At 36.5% G+C, this 17755-nt stretch overlaps 4 protein-coding genes across 5 annotated transcripts in view; 2 read left to right on the top strand and 2 right to left on the bottom strand.

Annotated features, from left to right (window-relative positions):
• Nucleotides 1–7416: 7416 nt before the first annotated feature.
• On the top strand, nt 7417–8995 carry atp5mf (ATP synthase membrane subunit f). The gene is made up of 4 exons (XM_043234642.1): nt 7417–7557; nt 8312–8419; nt 8532–8648; nt 8750–8995. The coding sequence occupies exons 1-4, from the start codon at nt 7542–7544 to the stop codon at nt 8776–8778; spliced, it is 270 nt and encodes an 89-aa protein (XP_043090577.1). The 5' UTR covers nt 7417–7541; the 3' UTR covers nt 8779–8995.
• Nucleotides 8996–9052: 57 nt separating this feature from the next.
• Nucleotides 9053–12551, bottom strand: cpsf4 (cleavage and polyadenylation specific factor 4). 2 transcript variants are annotated; one of them, XM_043234637.1, is made up of 8 exons: nt 11309–12551; nt 11115–11165; nt 10874–11026; nt 10686–10781; nt 10465–10558; nt 10285–10357; nt 10019–10201; nt 9053–9926 (listed from the first exon to the last, which is right to left on the bottom strand). In XM_043234637.1, the coding sequence occupies exons 1-8, from the start codon at nt 11409–11411 to the stop codon at nt 9858–9860; spliced, it is 822 nt and encodes a 273-aa protein (XP_043090572.1). In that variant the 5' UTR covers nt 11412–12551; the 3' UTR covers nt 9053–9857. The 2 variants fall into 2 exon arrangements, with proteins under 2 accessions (XP_043090572.1, XP_043090574.1); XM_043234639.1 differs by having other exon boundaries at nt 10019–10189.
• Nucleotides 12552–12691: 140 nt separating this feature from the next.
• bud31 (BUD31 homolog) lies at nt 12692–13892 on the bottom strand. The gene is made up of 4 exons (XM_043234641.1): nt 13655–13892; nt 13309–13431; nt 13057–13223; nt 12692–12936 (listed from the first exon to the last, which is right to left on the bottom strand). The coding sequence occupies exons 1-4, from the start codon at nt 13746–13748 to the stop codon at nt 12886–12888; spliced, it is 435 nt and encodes a 144-aa protein (XP_043090576.1). The 5' UTR covers nt 13749–13892; the 3' UTR covers nt 12692–12885.
• A 197-nt stretch (nt 13893–14089) lies between these two features.
• The window catches only part of pdap1b (pdgfa associated protein 1b), a 3912-nt gene continuing 246 nt past the window's right edge, over nt 14090–17755 (top strand). The window contains exons 1-6 of the mRNA XM_043234640.1: nt 14090–14382; nt 14605–14696; nt 15373–15468; nt 16936–17054; nt 17224–17375; nt 17468–17755. The exon at nt 17468–17755 is cut by the window's right edge and continues 246 nt beyond it. Of these exons, the coding sequence (XP_043090575.1) occupies nt 14370–14382; nt 14605–14696; nt 15373–15468; nt 16936–17054; nt 17224–17375; nt 17468–17532 (537 nt within the window). The 5' untranslated portion in view covers nt 14090–14369 and the 3' untranslated portion in view covers nt 17533–17755. The remainder of the gene's footprint in view (nt 14383–14604; nt 14697–15372; nt 15469–16935; nt 17055–17223; nt 17376–17467) is intronic.

The raw sequence follows: 17755 nt of genomic DNA, 5'->3' as shown, positions 1-17755 counted from the left end.
ATTATATTTATAATAAGCTATGTTCAAATAGATAACTCTTATTTTAAACTGTAATAATGTATCACAATATTACTGTTAATAAAAAAACATCCGTAAAAAAAATGATTGCCATTGTGGTGTGTGGTCTTATTTGAGAGTCTATTAACTCAAAGCATCATTATTTAAACTATTACATTGGTCGCAATTAATACCTTGTGGAAAAAATAATACACTGGCTACAGATGGGAACAAGTGGAATCCAGTGCAAACATTTGTCGAAGGTTCATTTTGTCATTATTAAAACTTGACATCTTTTATATAGTCAGTGCATTGTGCTCAATACATGACTGGGCAGCATTCAGCCTTGAACTTGATTTTGCATTAGGCAGCATTCTCTGGCAAGATCAAAGCTAAATAGCGACTCTCAATGAGGAAGGAGCATATGATAGATTGCTTTATTTGCATTTCAGAGAAATCAATGGGACGCTTTTGCATTTTCAGTGTACTAGCGGCAAGGTATACATAAAGGTAAATGCATAATGCTGTTGTTATATATCTGGCATCACTTATAGAAGACAACAAGAACAAAGAGTGCAGTGTTCATCTGTCAAATTACCTGCCAAGGCAACAATGCCCTATAAAGGGTCCTCTGTGTGAAGGAGAAATGGACTTTCTGTTTCCATTTGATAAATAACATATCGCACACTCATTCTGTAACTAAGAAAATGTCAGCTTTATGTTTTTCTTTTGAGGCATTCTATTCGATCAATATTAAAAAAGGTCACCAAATACAGACATCAGGATGCTTTATTATTTAGCATTTACCAGTGAAAAACAAATACACATTGTTTGTGACTGAGCTCAAAAATATTCATCAGTGTAACGTTTGCTATCTTCTTTCCATTCAAAGTGATTGATTTAGGATATCTTGGAGACCATCTAAAACAATAAAATATTAAATAACAAAAATCAAAGTATGGCTGAATAATATTGATGAAGAAGCCAATCAATATCATTCAGTCAATATCATATCATTTGTTTTCACAGCAGCATTTCTAAGCACAAGGAACTTGCAGAATGAATCCTTCTTACATGAGTCTGATCTAAGTCTGGATGTTCTATTTATCCAGTGGGAATTTAATTTCCTTTCCGATGTCATTTCCACAGAAGGCCTCTGTGCTTGTGTATTCAGAAAGCTGACTGGGCTGTTTCATTACCTCCTCTATCATCTGCTCTGTTTTGCTATACCCTGTGGATACGAAACGGCTCAAACGCATTTGCCCAAAGGCTTTCCGTATGTTTTGAGCCAAATAGTAATAGCAGGTTGTAACAGCACTCTTTGCCACGTGCGCGCGTGTGTTAAGGCCCCGATATACTTCAATCGAAATTGAAGAACGGCTGTTCAAAGCGAACTTTCTGGGGAGTTCGTTTTAGCTCCTGAACACCTTTGAGCTAGCGGTGGTCCAAGAAGGTTTTTTCTCACCCGTTCGTTTCCCATTCAGTTGAGGTCAGGCGAGGGAGCAAGATCTGAAGTATATGTATATATTTTACATATATTTAAGCACCTGTTTCAGTTTTTCACTCCACCAAATTGCAGGCATGAAACTCTTTTAAAGACTTCATATCCAGTCAAATCCACGTTCTCATATTCACCCAGTGCATTATTGACATGAAGATATATATATATAGTGTTTATAATTCCTGACATGATAATCCACAATGACAAGTGCAAGTGCACTCAGTATTTTGTCCTCAATAAAAGGTTTTAAAAATAAAGAAATAATAACAAAGACGGGATTACCAAAAAAGCTTTAGCTGACAAGGTCCTGAGATTATCTATGTGCCTTCCAGCTGGGTTTTGAGTTGGTGTCTTTTTATTCAGTTAAGTGCTACTATTAGGGCTGCTGTTTCAGCATATGTTGCTGCGGGAGACGAGTGATGAACCAAATCATGCAGGAACAAGTTCCAGACCTGCTGGAGAGTAATGAGATATGGCTCAAACACTGGCCTGTCATTAATCGTGTCTACTGCTGGGGTTCGCAGCACATCGTCAGCTACATACTTGTTTGACAAACTGGAGGAAATGTTCCCATAACATGCTGCGGAGCAACTGATATAATAAATCAATGCACGTTTTAAAGATTCAAGTTGTTATTCCAAGCATTATTCGGAAGGAATGCTAAGCACAAATATAGCGCTAATGTCTTAGATGAATTATGAAGTTGAAATGCAGACTGCCCAACCCGAATTACTGGGACGTTTGCTTTTGAAAACTAGACGAATTTCAAATTATATGAGCCAATATTCTGTTCATAATACATAGATAACAAATGTTTAAACTGAGGAATTTGACAATTTCCATGCACAAAATTGGTTGCTTTCAAATTTGATGCTTGCTACAGGTTTCAAAATAAATGAGACAGGGCAAGTCGATCAAGGTGTAGCATCTCTTCTTCTTTTCAGAACAGCTGAAAATCGAGGTTATGAGTTTATGAGGTTTGGTGTTGGAATTTGGTCCCATTCTTGCCTGATATCGTTTTCCAGCTGCTGAAGAGTTTGTGGTCATCTTTAGAGTATTTTTCATTTAAATCGGCACCGAATGTTCTGCCTTTATAAGACATCCCTTTTACAGCTAATCATATTAGAGACCTGATGTCTATTAATGTAATGAGTTGCCTGAAGTTGTGTGAATAACTGTTTACATAACGTGAAATAAATGAAGAAATTGGAAACCTTATCTACACCTAACTAACAAGGAACGTTCTCAGAAATGCTGGCTAACATTGCAGCCAAGTTATCTAATCTCTAATGCTAGCACAAAACATACATCATTTATACATCATTCGTGGAACCTTTTTTTATTTTTTCTAAAGCATTGCCGATTTAAATGTTACTTCTTTTTAGAGAACATTCAAAAGTAAAATTGCTGTCATGGTTGCAAACTGATAAAATAGAATGAACATTCAAATTAAAAGAAAAATGTTTTAAACATTTAAATGACTGGAAATCTTCCACTTTCAGAGAGCATTCAGAAATAAGATTTTCATTTTCAACATTACTAAAACATTACATTTCTGTCAGCTGGGATAGTGCCTTCTGAGCATCTAATAGTCGTATCTGCAATGTATTCTAAACTGCTTATAACTGCAACTTTATTTCATGATTTTGAAACATACCATTGCAGTTGTGATTTTGTATCTCATATTGGCTTAATTATCTAAACAGACTCCTGGGTGGATGTGAACAGTGCAAGTTGACTTCAGCAGAACAGCATAAACACTGCGGGGAATTACAATTGGCTGAATTTAAAACATTTCCCTAGAAGTGAAATTAGGAATGATGGTGTTAAAAAGTGAGCCTCAGGGAAAATGTATCAGAGTGAGTCTGTCTGTGTTAGTCTGCGCATTAATATCATTTGGGAGATTGTAGGAGGGTGAAGAGTTTACAGGAGGTGCTGTTTATTGTACCGTAGACCTTGTGTCTGCAGTATTTGTAGTTTAAGTCTTTATAACGGTTATTTTCAGTATATGTAATATAATATTGTAAATTAGAAATCATTTTGCTATACGCGTTCATTTCCATCGTGACAGATATTGCAGATATGAATGTATAATGCAAAACATAACAGCCTCCAGTCTCTTCCAGACAGATTTTTGATATATTGTCAAAAGCAATTTGCTTGTGAGACATGCAATGAGGAAGAATTTCTTGGACACACTTCAAGGCCTTAATTTTATTAATACAATCAGTGTAAACTGATCTTCCTTGACTGCTCTCATAAGATTAAAAACAAGGGCTGTGTTGTGAATGCATTACTAGCACACCGAATACTAGCTGCACTCCATGCACTGCACTTTGCTATTTTTGTTAAATAGTGAAACTAACCGTGTTATTTCGCAATGCTTGAATTTTTGCATATACTGTATAATTAAGCAAGTCGATCTTAAAAATAAAATGCGTTTGTGTGCATTTTGAAACAGATTCTGTAGAAATATCTTTACATTTATATTTACATTTGGCAGTCTAAATAATTCCCATATTATCCCATATTGTCAAATGATAAGTGATGTCTAGGGGCTATGGAACTATCCTATACGTTTCAATACAGTCAGTCAACAGTAAGCTGCACACAGCCATCATAAAGTCGCTGTGATTTTTCTCAAGCCGTTGTGACTTCCGCCTTCAGTCGTTCCCTGAGCACTGGCCACCGTCCACGGCACTGCTGAGCAACAATAACACGGAAACATGTTGAAAAACTTAACTTTAACAGACGAAACCAGATCGGTTGACCTCTGCGCTCACTCCAAGGATCTGACAGGATTTTTCTGATAAGAAGTGTACAAAAATTTTTTGACTGTCCAGTCGTTTTTTTTTTTTTTTTTTTTTTTTTTTTGTCCGGCAGTGGCATCTGTTATATGATCAAATTTCTAATTTGAGGCTGTATTACTTTATTATAATTTATAGTATATATAAATATACTGAATAAATAACACATGCATATTTGTGTATTTATATATAAATAATAAGTATACACAGCACACACACATATATATATTATGTATACAAAAACCGGATGTGATTAATCACAATTAATTTATTTCAGCTAGCTTTTCTCTCTCTTTCTTGTTTAACTATGAAATAAACTGAAATATCTTCAGGCACAATTAATTTTTTTTAACTAATACAAATGACAGCAAAACACAACAAAATTAACACAACTGTATCTAATGTTAAATTAAAATAGAATATCTAAAAATAAAACTGTAGTATTGCAGTGATACTAAAATAACGCTGGATTTTACTTCTGGTTCAAACATCAAATAGCAGGTCAAGTCAAGTGCATTGCATTGTGGGATACAGTACTTCATGCAGAAAGGTCAACATTGCACTGCTTGTTTTGGCAAATGTAGGTCCCATTGGTATCCTATTCATATGAAAAAGATACTACATATAATGCAGAAATAGTATGAATAGCATGGCAGTATTCAACATGGAACACTAGCAAATAATTTAATAAAAACAAGCAGGCGTTTTATTGCGTTGAAACATTACAAAAAATATATCAAGGAAAATGGAATCCACTTGCACAGAGGGAATTGAAATATTCTCTATCCTTCACGCGGCTGATAAACGAGCTAGAACAATAACATTCTTTCCATTACATAATTTTCCTAATCACGAGGATTATTAACTTATTCAATTAGAGTGTGGAATTGAGATTGGCCCGATCTTCCATCTGTTCGCAGGCATTATGGATGAACTAATAAACCCTGGTTCTCTGAAAACGCAGTCTAGAAATAATAATATTGTAAAATGCGATAACCCCACTATCATATGTCCTGCAGCAATGAAAGAATAATATTTGCGCAGTAAACATATGACCAGAGAAAATCAGAGCAGATATGTGAATAATGAAAATCAATATAATGTAACTGCACGTCTGTAACTCCTGAAAGACTGTGAACTGATGTCTCCTTTGATGCGACTGCGGCACCATCTTAATTAAAATCTCAAAATTAGAATTCTGCCTGGGATTTTTATGGCAGAGCGGAGTAATGAATGGCACTTATGCCTTTGACCTCCTGTCCGATGCTCCTAGCGCAGTGAATCAGGCAGCTGTGTGTCTCTCATACATTCTAATGAGATCAGCGTCTTCTTTCTCATTTATTTAATGGTACAGAATAGTTTGATTTGCAGCAGCATTTTCATCGTAAAAAAAAAAATGCATTTATTTGTTACGCTCTATAATGATTCTCCCTAACAAACACACATGTAGTCGTTTTGGTTACACTGGCTTTACTTTACAGCGGGGGCCAACACTAGTATTTTCAACAGCTAGGAATGGCTTTATGTCAGTAATTTTAATCTTTTGCTGTTGCTTCGTGAAACCTACCTGCAGAGCTACAGCGCTGTTGAAGGTTGTAGGCACTTTCTTTACCGATCAAGTTCTGTGAACTAAATCAAATCAACATTTGATGTGAGCATCGTTTGCGTTTAAAGCAGCTTTTGTCCTGGGTGCACATAGTTATTCAGGCAGCTTTGCAGGCAGGTCCCTTGAAGCATCTTGGAGATATTTCTACAGTTGATACAGTCTGTCTTATTTTGTTCTGTTTCTTGATGTGATTACAGACAGACTGGATGAAGATGAGATCAGATCTCTAGCTGCTGTCAGACTCCTTGTGCAAAGAAAAATCTCACTGGATTATTACAGCTCATGGCGAAATGAATGTTCGGAAATCTAAACTGATATTTACTACTGACACACCACTGCAAAAAATAAAAATATCTGACTTGAAACCATTTTATCTGTTGAATGCACTAGTGTTCTATAACAATTTTGTCCACCACTGTATGTTATATGGAAAATTGTATATTGTAAAGAATAATGTTTATAGCATGTACACTGTAAATACACTAAGATCTACCTATCCATTCAAGCTTTGGATTTCAGCCATATGTTAAAATCTACGAAAAGACTCGGATTAAGGTTCACTCGGGGCCTTCAATTAAGCAAAGAGCCTCTAAGCACAGATGACTGATGTGCTGTATGACTTTGAAAACTTGTGAAAAATAATCCACACCGCAGCTGAATCATCACACTTTGTAATGCTGCAAAATGCATTTTATTTAAAGACACTGGCCTACAGACATCCCAAAAAGGTAACGCAATTTTGCAACGATCAATTAAAAGGATGTTGGTATAGGAAAAGGTGATGTTTTACTGGAATTGCATTGCGATGCATTTTTCTCATGCCCCAGGAAATATGTGTATGCAGTAAATGTCTCCCCCCGGTGGTACCAGCGTATACAATAAAAAAAATGAAAATAAACTAATTATAAAAACAAATGGTCTTGTTCTGTTTAAGATCCAGATATTTATTCATAAACTATTAACGCTAATAGTTTAATTATCAATTGCGTGAAAACGTAGGAGTATCTCAATAGCGTATTTGCTTTTGTGTAGCCTGTATGGAATTTAGATAAAAATAAAAAAAGATGATTAAACAGATAACACTTGTACGGCAGTTGGCATGCCCTAGTCCAGCCAGGTGTGCCGTAGGAAATGATCCAGAATTATATTTCGTAATTATTATTATAAATCATAGGGATTTACGAATACTTTCCAATGATTAGCAATAAAAAGAGCTTGTCAGTAAAACCTTATATCGCATCCTCAATCTCTCAGCGACACCTTCGCCCCGCCTCTCTTCATATCGCCCATGTGGCTACAATACGAGCCGTAAAAGTCGATGAAAGCTTAATGCGATGCCGTTCAAAACGCAGGTCATCGTTATTTGCTGAATCTTGTTAACGTGTTAATCTGAATCATGTTCATTTGAGCTAGACTTTCGTGTAATGTCAAGTGCACGTGTCTGATAAAATACAACCTCCGCTTTGCAGCAGATCAAACAGGTCATTTCTTTATTTTGATAGGAAAGCTAAATAGTAGTGTCCCGCGATCACGTGATTTATAAGCCCCGCCCACATTTCGATCGTCGACGTCACTCCATTTCACTCCCGGCGTCCTTCGCTGCAGCCATCATCTTGGATTTCAGAGCAAGATGGCGGATAAACCAGGTATGGCTGAATGGGACATGCACACTTGAGTATAGATATGACTGTTGTGTAGGAAAGCGCTACGTGAACCGCAGTCTTTCGTGTACCTCTGTGTCTGGAGGCACGTGTGGAGTGAATGTTTGTGGAGTGGTTTGTGCGCGGCGCCGCTCAAGGCCTCGACGCGGGCAGACGAGTCATGTCAAGGACTTTCAGTAACATTGGCCGCACTGGCTTTAGGATTACGTTCACGACTGAGTGTCGTTCAGAGCATGCGAATTCCTGTGTGGCGTTTTGTGAGGTATTCGTTAAATTAAGCGTGCTGGTTAGTTAGCGACGCAAAACTACGCTCCGTGGTGAACTCCTGCCTGACAGCTTCCATTCCACAGTAACGACCCTTTAGCGGCTACAAAATGTTTAATTTCGCAGATTTACAATGTTGCCATTGTGCTGTAAGTGTCCAGGATATTACCAAATAATTTTAGTAAAATAGTAACCATAAAAACATTTTGTTCAAGCAGAAAGTAACGTTAATAGTTCTATATGTGTAGTTATCGTAATACCGTCGTAGTAATGATTATTATTTTCACGTATGTCAAAAGCAAGCTAACAGTGTTCTGGTGCATTTTGCAAAAGCTTCAGTGTCAGACTTAAGTCTTGCATTGTTTAGCTTTCTAAGCAATGCATACAGCTATTATTTTTGCGTTTTTACCAACTAGTTTTATTTGAATGCACAGGAAACTTGCTAATAATTTAATTTAATACATTTTCCCCCTAGTGTCCCTGGCCCAGAAGAGGCTTATGGATGTCAAACTCGGACAGCTGCCGTCGTGGCTGGGAACAAGAGACTTCACCCCAAATGGACTTCTTGGTAGTGTTCGTGGAGGTAACCACCAGTGTATTTAATATTATAAAAGCATCTTTAATCGGTATTATAATTGTTTGTTTTTATATTAGCTGTTGTGTAATTTTTTCCCCCCAATCGTTACTTCTTTCAGGTTATGAGAGATATGTCAACAAATACATCAATGTGAAGAAAGGTGGTTTTGGTGGAATCGCCATGTTCCTTGTTGGTTACGTTGCCCTGAGCTACCTCTGGGAATACGATCACATCAGTAAGCACAGACTCGGTGTATTAAAAAAATCAGTAGCAGCTTGCACTTCACTGTTGTGCAGTTTAAATGTAACGTCACTGATTAAGTGTTTTCTCGTCCAGAGCACGACAGGTGGAGGAAGTACCACTGAAACCCTCTGGACCACCAGGCCACTCGAATCTTTTGTCTGCAGCGGCGTGATCATCACACCTCTCAGCTTTCTCTGTTTGACTGTTGTGACCAAGAATAAAATGAAATTTATTTAATTTGGACTCTTTATTCAAAGTACATAAATGTTGGCTGTATGTCTAAGAGCTTGATTATTCTTCACATTGCTTGTGATTTTAATTAAAGCTGTATGAAATTGATTGGGGTGTAATAGTTTCTGTATGTCTGTAGGTCAGTAACACTGCAGCCCACATTACTAAGGAAAATGAGAGAAGTGTTTATTCAGGCAAAAGCTACTATTCCAAGCTAAAACCACATTGTGGTACTTATCTACATTTACAAAGATTACATATCGAAGGTGATGGTTTTACAAATCCAGTAAATCTTTATTTGTAAGAAGTACAACAACCCAACAATCACTTTCATTTAATATAAACAAGTATCTTAATGGACTACAAAGTGATGTCCTTTCTGCCTCTCTAATTTCGGGTAATTTTGTTTATCATTTTCCCTTAAAAGTATATACTTCGCTCTAATTTCAGCTTCGCTTTAAAGTTCAGGCAATCAAGACGCTTGCTGCTCCAATACAAAAGACTATAAGGTTTCATGTGAAAGTAAAATAAAAATCTATATGAAAACGGTGGTCATTGATCGTTTTTCACTGTGTACTGAGATGCACTTGGCACATGGACAGTGAGGTAGAGCCACACTTCTGTCTCTCAACTATAGCTTTTGCAGTAATAAATTAAAGAAATGGTTCACCCACAAAAAATCTAAATGTACTCGCCCTCAGGCCATCCAATATTTATATGAGTTTGTGTCGACGGATTGAGAAGTTTAACATCATTTGCTCATCAAAATGAGAGTCCAAACAATGTTATGCAAAATTTCTCTAAATCTGTTCTGATGAAGAAACTTAATTTCTGGATAGCCTGAAGCCAAATCAGCTTTCAGCTAAATTTAAATTTTTTGGGTGAACTATTTCTTTAATGTACCAGGAATGAAATATGTCACTTTGCAAGTTATAGTCACATTTATTGGAGATCCTTTTTGTAGAAAACTTTACTGTCCGCTCAAAAACGCCAGGTGTCCTTTGGTGCATTTGTTTGCGTAGTGGCCCTTCTCACCACACTGGAAAAAGCAAACAGAAACCGAATGTCACTGTACACTGTATGTGTGTGGGGAGGGGAGTATATTATGCGCAAAATCAAATGACATCCCACCTTGTAACACGTAACTTGATCCAGTGGACGAGGACCGCGGGGGCCACCCATGTTGTTGTTAGAGTGCACTATCCCAACAGCATTTGGCATTCTCTGGTTGTTGTTGATGTTGGTGTTGGTTAACTGGATGAGTGACTGTGAGGACCTGTTTGTAGGCTGCATGTTTTGCTGCTGGAGATTAAACTTAAGATGAAACATTAGTATCAAGGTAAGAATTAAACATGTTTAGAAAAAAGGAATGAAAGAAAGAAAGGAACTTCAGAAACCTTTTGCTGAGACTGGGCCTGCTGTGGTAATGGTGGCTGTTCAGTAGCACCCATAGGGAGTTCAAATCTTGGGCTAGGAATTACAAAGTAAAAATCCTTATGCTTGGAATGAATGCACAAATGTTTTAAAATCACACTAATAAATATGCATATGCATAAATTGCAATCAGAGATACTCACTGCATAAATTTGCATGACTTGCCCTCTGGGCAGAAGCCAACCAGGTAATTTACACAGATGACTCTTCTTGTGTGTCTGTGCCTGCAGTCCGGACCTGAAGGTGAATAAAAACATCAGTTTTGACATCTATCTAAAATAATGTAACTTTATAAAACACAATGTAAAACAATGCTGTGTCATGCGACTTTCTTCAAATCCGAAAAACGCAGCAAAAGACTTACCATGCTTACAAAACCCTCTATCATACCATGGGCAATCTTTAATCTTAGATTCTGGGTCAATGTGCAAAAATGGACACTCTTTATTACTGCACTCCCCTGTAAAAACAATATAAATGATTAAAAGCTAAATTACACACATACAGGGTGATAAGATAGATGGATGGATAGATGGATATTAAAATGCTAACCAAATTTAGAGTAGAAATAACATTCAGGCATCTTTGTCATGTCATACTCGTGTAAAAATTCACACTGGTCTCCCTTCTTGCATAAACCTCTAAGCCAGTGCTTGCACACCACAGTCTTTTCTCCGCTGATGTGTCTGAAAGGACACATTCCACCTGTCAAAAGAGAAAGCTGTAGAGTCTGATCAAAGCAATAAATGTGATTTGCATATGAAATCCTTAAACGAACTTGTATAACACATGCCTTTCATACAGGCAGCTCTCATGAAGAACTCGCATACAGCTGCGCCAGATTCTGAAAAATAATAACATTTTGCATCATTATTACAAGTCTTCTGGCCTAAATAAACTTATCAGGCAATATATCATATATGTTGAAAATAATAAATCAGAAACATAATTGCAATTTAAAATTAACCAATGCTCCTATTAACTTACTATCCATTCCTGGAAATGGCAATGGTTGAGCGCCTAATTGTTGTTCTACAGCAATTTCTAAATCAAACTTGATATGATCGACACACGCGATTAATTCCTGCATTTTTGTAGTATAACCTGTATATTTTTTCTATTACCAGACGTTGAAACCCTTCTCTTTATAACACCTAATCAGAAAACTAAAAGTCTTAACGGCTAACAACTTATCAGTTTGCCGTTGGTCAGGTTTAATTCTAGACGTAAAAAGAGAAAATAGCAAAAAAAAAAAAACACAGATTTATTAACGGGGTAAACAGTTTTTACTGTAGCTCATCAGTAAATCGGTAAAGATAAAGATAAACATTGTAAATAAACAGTTGATTTTAGAACCGTCTACTTCCACAGCGCCGCTCACGAGTGACCCTTGAACTCCAGGACATGCAATCGATTACAATAGCATCGATTTTCTAGCAACGCGCGAATGCTGTTTGTTATTTAATTGTATTTGTTGACATGAGTAATTTCGTCTTGATAATATTAAAACGTGTTTCAATGATCTGTCGTTAGATGGCAACTTTGGCGGCACAAAAAAATATACGAATGGCTGGTCTTGATCAGTATGTTGGTAGTCGATTAAAAGGTCTGCTGCAGTTAATAACGCCATGCAGTTCTTAACAATGGTGCTATGAAGAGTGCTGACTATTGTGTGTCGGACTCGACTAGCTGACCCGGGATTACGAAAATGTAAAAAAAAAAAGAGATAACTGAATTATATAAAGCTTAAATTTTATAGGTGTAACTCCCCAACAGAACCTGTTCTTTGTCTGTTCTTAAAGAATAACAAAAATATATAGATTCTATAATTTTCAGCATACCATGACTCAAAACGGTTATAAAAATCAAATAATTTTTGTCAACTAACAAAGCCTTTTGCGTTTCTACAAGTATTTTTTAAACCGCTCACTAGTGTGTTAAATCGTTTACTTGATAAAACATAGTAATAATTTTTATTTCAAATCCATTTCTGTACTAATATTCTCATTTGGCTCTGATGACTCAGATTTGACTAACATGCTCTAAACTAGCATGTATATTTTTAGTTTTTATTCTAATTATTCATTCCTAGACTTCCCTCTAAAGATGGTAAAATTCTGAGTTTTCACTTTCTTCCTAATTCACTTTTATTACAAGATAATTCTTAAACCTGCTAGGGATCGATTTGAAAACTGATATATTTTACATTGATTTTAAGGCTATTTTTGTTGCCATACTGCAGTGGGTAGGCAGTTAATGCACAAAATAAATTACATTACAAAATATTACATATACAGACATTCTGATTTGCATTTGTATGGGATTAGCATGCGTTTACAACAAAACCTAATTAATACACAAACCCAAGCACAAGATTGGACAGTTTAACCCAGAATAATTAAGACAGTTTAATACAAAGAATAAAATGAAAAAAAAAAAAAAAGAGCATATACATACAATCATATCAGTTTTAAAAAAAATCCAACACTGTAATGACAACCAAATAAATGTATTAAAATACAAATTAAAGTTCAGTAAATTCAAAAAGTTGTTGGCCTCTTGATTCATCCAGAACATCCTCTGCATCCACAGTGAGTGCACTCAATGATACGACCCTAAGAAAAGAAAAACAAGTAATGGGTTAAGTAATGGGACAGTTTTTTAATGAAAAAAAAAAAAGAAAAATCTGGCAGATGTATGCGACCTTGCATATATTTGACAACTTTATAACTCACCACTTCAAGCTTGCCCTTAGGAACTCTGCATATGCAATTTGTTCCAAAGTTTGTGTCGCGTGTCTGAATGCACCGCAGACAGCACAGGTTTTCATAGCCCTGTTTTTTCCATTTGGCAATCAGATTCTTGTCTGCATAGCCCTCTCTGATGCAATACTCATAGAGCTCTGCGAATGAAAATCAAAGTCAACAACACAGAAACAGAGATCTGAATAAAAACAAACACTTTGAGATTGAACCCCACCACCGTACCTCGACTGATGGCCTTCCTTTTGTAGAAAAGGTCGAAAATGTAACGGCTGCGCTGATGATGAAGTCGGAAGATTGGCCAGAGAGACTCAACCTTACGTTTGCCCTCATGAGGCTCGGTTTCAGCTGCAATCAGTAATATTTAATCAGTAATATTTATACAAGACGTAATAGTAAAATTCATAATAGTATATAGTCAATAGATTAAGAAAACACAGTACAATTTCTCATTTTAAATAAAAGAATTACACTATTAATGTTAACTGAACTAACGTTCAATCTGAACGATTAAAATCACAAACAATCGACTTGTTAGCTTTATGGCTAGTTTGTAGATTGCTAAACGAACCTTCGCGCATTTTCTGGTCCAGCTCGTCAAGAGTCGGCTCTATGAGCTCCCAACCATCTGGAGGTGGTTTCCTACTCCTTTTCACCTTGGGCATTATGCTAGTTAAACAATATAAGATCCTCAGAGTTATTTAGCAACAGCGAGCTGCTGCTGCATGAAGAACTTTCCCGATTTCTGTCGCCGGGCGGATGACGTCACGACAAAGGTCCTTTAGTAATAATCTTTACGTCAACGAGCTGTCTTTGTTTTTACACACAAAACACGAAATATACTTATTTCCAGCCTCGCTTCCAATTGCTTAAACGGACCGCATTAAATCCTGACTGTTTCACACATCAACGCTGGTTTTATTACGGCGTCGCTGTGGCGTTATTCGCTCTACCAGCATATTGCATCAGGCTAGGTGTCTGATCAAGTGCCTGTGATTAAATATAGGAACATGGACCAGCTGGCTATATGCTAATCGATGACTGTACCTACTTAATCGTGGGATTTTGTGTTTGCTTTATTTACTTTATCGCCCTGAGCTAAAAATAAAACAACCTATAATTAATTGCTGCTATTCAGTATCTAACGTTACAGAGTTGGACACGCGAGAGTGTGGTGAAGTGTGGCAACCTGATATCATAACTATACCACGCTTTTGCTGGGACTGGAAGAGTGTTAAAGTCGACTATTTATATATATATATAACAAGTGAAGTTTGATCTTCATCATGCCTAAAGGAGGTAAGGGATCGTTTTGTTGTGTATGTTGTGGAAGCACACGTCATGGGCTCGAGTGCTCGTGCTCGTCGCCACACTGCTGTCATAACCTGTTCATATGACTGACATTAAATACTGTCTGTGCGATTTAGTTTTAAACCAAGTCTTCCGCGTTAGCAGGATATTGTTTATTGAGAACAGTATTTTCAGAAAGTGATCTGCTTTTTAAAAATTTGTTTATTGTAGGGAAAAAGGGTGGCCATAAAGGTCGCATGAGAACTTACACAAGTCCTGAAGAAATAGATGCTCAAATGAAAGCAGAGAAAGAACGGAAAAAGGCAAGTTGTCTTACAAATTCACACAGAAATATGAAATATATTAAGAAACTTAAGAATGGGTAAGAATGAGGTTGACACTGAAAACAAGCATTAACATTTAAATGGTTGAGATTAAATGAAAATCTGTTAAAATGTTTTTAATCTTTTAATCCCACTGTCAATAATTAATCAATGTGCATCTTTAATTAATTTTATATATATATATATATATATATATATATATATATATATATATATATATATATATATATATATATAAATATATATATATATATATATATATATATATATATATATATATATATATATAAATAATTATAACGGTGATTATTCATACCATTCCAGTGAAACATGGAATTCATTCAATTTACTTTATTAATTTCATTTATTAAACCTTGTTCCTTTGTTACAATCAGCTGCATGCTCACATTCAGGCTGGTCTTTCTTTATCGAGTCGACAACTCTGTTTTACTCAAATCTCATCACAATATGGAAGAAAAGCTCTGTTGCTGCGTCCATTACTTTGCAGCTTTATTTAACAGTAGTCAAAGCACAGCAGAAGATTCCCTGGAGCTTCACTCACTACAACCACTTTCTGATTCAGTGTCCATCCGCAAGTCAAATCGACTAAACAAATTCACTGTTGCATGTGGTAATGGTTTATTTTACATTGTAGAAGGAAGAAGAGGAAGGTGCAGCAGTAAACGACAACCAGAGCGAGGACAAACTGACAGCATCAGGCTCAGAGGACAGTGACGATGAGGGGTCTGACGTAAGTGTTCTTGTAGAATGGTGGCGAGTCCATGTTCCTGCAGAGCTGTCCTCCAGATCTTCATTCATCTGAGATGACTGTGGCAGGACGTAGACATTCAGCCAAGTGTCAGACACACTCTTACTCAGTCTAATTAATGTGGAATCTTATTGGGTGGAGCAGAGTTTGTGTTTTGAGTCGCTCAATCACTGTGTTTAGAACGTAGGAACTCTTTATGGGGAATATCACAGTCATCTAATGGAGGAATAAACTGTAGGTTGGAGATACAACAGATGTAGTATCTAATAATTTGGTCCAGTTGCAGCATGAGCTTTTGTATGAATCCACAAAATGCCTATATGAAAACAAACTCATCTCTTGTCTCCATTAGATTAATTTAATATTATTATTCACTTACAGTATTTATTAATGCCTTTAATTAGCTTCTTATATTTAAATTTGTGGACATCCTTATGCTTTTGTTGTATTTTAGTTTTTTTTCTATTTCTTGTTTGTTGTTTTGTAGTTTGTAGTAGGTTTTTCACTTACTATTCATATGGAATTTTTGTTTAAGCTTTATTTAAATATTTAATGGGCTCACGAACTGAGAAATCAAAATTCCCTTGAGCTTTTGGCATATCATTGTACTATAAAAACATGTTAGTCTAAAAACAGTTTATACTGAAGCCGATCTGCCAAAGCGACAGCTTGTGAAATGTTCTTCTCTATGTTGTAATAATGTGGATAAAGAAGATGATCCACGCCTGCATCAATACCGCTGCCTGTTTAGCCCCACCAAGCTATTCACGCATGCAGTGTTTATGAAAGACACAAATGCGCAGGTTCACGCAGAAACCAAGCGATAAAGGTAAATGCAACATTGGGTAAAAACATTGGATTAAATTGCCTTCCCTCTTATCCTAACATTAGTAAAGAATGGATGAACTTTATTTTAAGATCCAGCCCAGAAATTTACTTTATCCTAGCGAGCAATGGTTTACAATTCAACATGGGATTTTCAGAAAGATTGAAACAGGCAATGTTGTTCTGCCTATATTGTATGGTACAGTAATGTCAAAAGCGAGAGTAAGGCTGATTATACACTGGGCAGCTTTTGGAGCAATTTTCCTTAGGCACTTTTCAATTAAGAATAGGTAACAAATTTTAACAATCAGTTATGGGCCCTGTGTTTCACTTGGTTGACCGTTTACAGCAACATTTGTTAGAGTTGCCCCGTGTATCATCTGCCTGTTTATTATGTGCTTGTTTTGTCTGTTATTACAGCTCGTTTCAAACATACTGAGTATTTATGGATTTTAACCACAGCAGCGTCCTCGTCCTTTCAAACACACACAACCAGTCACAGCCATGCTGGCTTAAAACAGGACAAAAAATAACCTGTCATTTCTAAATTATGTATTTTGATGTAAAAATGACCCCTTTTAGTTTCAGTTAACAATAACAACAATGATCTCTATTTTGTTACAGAAAAGGAAGGGTGTTGAGGGATTGATAGAGATCGAAAATCCCAATCGAATCGCCCAAAAAGCAAAGAAAGTCACAGAGATAGAACTCGAGGGTCCCAGACAGCTTTCCAGAAGAGAAAGGTAAGAGACTCTGGGGTGAGTGAAGCTAACAGCATTTTCCTCAAAGCTGCTTAATACCCTCTCATTATTTGCCATCACGTTACGTCACATTTATTATTATTGCTAGACATCTAGACATGCGATTCTGTTCTTTTGCAGCTCTTTCAGTAAGCTTCTTTTCATGTTTCAGAGAAGAGATCGAAAAGCAGAAGGCGAAGGAGAGGTATATGAAAATGCATTTAGCAGGAAAGACAGATCAAGCTAAAGCTGACCTCGCTCGACTCGCCATTATTAGAAAGCAACGCGAGGAGGCCGCACGGAAAAAAGAAGAAGAACGTAAAGGTAAATCGGCAGCGTTTGATAATGTCGTAGAGCAAACAAATGTCTAGCTGGAAATCAGAGATTCATTATTGTATTCTTCTTTGTCGTTGTAGCAAAAGAAGAAGCGCAGGCGGCGGCGGCAGCGGCTAAAGGACTGCATACACTGTCTCTCAAATAATCCAAATAGTGGATTCTTAAGAGGTTTTCATGCATTTGTGGACAGTATACGGTGATATTGACAATGTTATTTTTGAAGACAAAGCAAACGATAATGTGGTGTGCTATAACACAACGTTTCATGGAAAAGGAATATTTCAGAGTATATTAACCCAGAAAGCAGGCATTTAATTGTCCAAATGAAATGCCTTTGTGAGAGCCTGACGCTTTCATTAAATGGCTAA

This window comes from Puntigrus tetrazona, chromosome 3 (assembly GCF_018831695.1).
Source record: "Puntigrus tetrazona isolate hp1 chromosome 3, ASM1883169v1, whole genome shotgun sequence".
NCBI classification, from domain to species: Eukaryota; Metazoa; Chordata; class Actinopteri; order Cypriniformes; family Cyprinidae; genus Puntigrus; species Puntigrus tetrazona.
This window is presented reverse-complemented; position numbering and strand designations above follow the sequence as displayed.

What these genes read in the sequence shown, in the direction of transcription:
- atp5mf (XM_043234642.1), top strand. An exon ending in TCTTGGTAGTGTTCGTGGAG is followed by an intron (nt 8,420 to 8,531) that starts GTAACCACCAGT and finishes TACTTCTTTCAG; the next exon opens with GTTATGAGAGATATGTCAAC. An exon ending in CTGGGAATACGATCACATCA is followed by an intron (nt 8,649 to 8,749) that starts GTAAGCACAGAC and finishes TTTCTCGTCCAG; the next exon opens with AGCACGACAGGTGGAGGAAG.
- cpsf4 (XM_043234637.1), bottom strand. Translation starts at nt 11,411, where the DNA reads ATGCAGGAATTAATCGCGTGTGTCGATCATATCAAGTTTGATTTAGAA. An exon ending in GAGAGCTGCCTGTATGAAAG is followed by an intron (nt 11,027 to 11,114) that starts GCATGTGTTATA and finishes CTCTTTTGACAG; the next exon opens with GTGGAATGTGTCCTTTCAGA. An exon ending in TAGAGGGTTTTGTAAGCATG is followed by an intron (nt 10,559 to 10,685) that starts GTAAGTCTTTTG and finishes ATTCACCTTCAG; the next exon opens with GTCCGGACTGCAGGCACAGA.
- bud31 (XM_043234641.1), bottom strand. Translation starts at nt 13,748, where the DNA reads ATGCCCAAGGTGAAAAGGAGTAGGAAACCACCTCCAGATGGTTGGGAG. An exon ending in AAGGAAGGCCATCAGTCGAG is followed by an intron (nt 13,224 to 13,308) that starts GTACGGTGGTGG and finishes TTTCATTCGCAG; the next exon opens with AGCTCTATGAGTATTGCATC. An exon ending in CTAAGGGCAAGCTTGAAGTG is followed by an intron (nt 12,937 to 13,056) that starts GTGAGTTATAAA and finishes TTCTTTTCTTAG; the next exon opens with GGTCGTATCATTGAGTGCAC.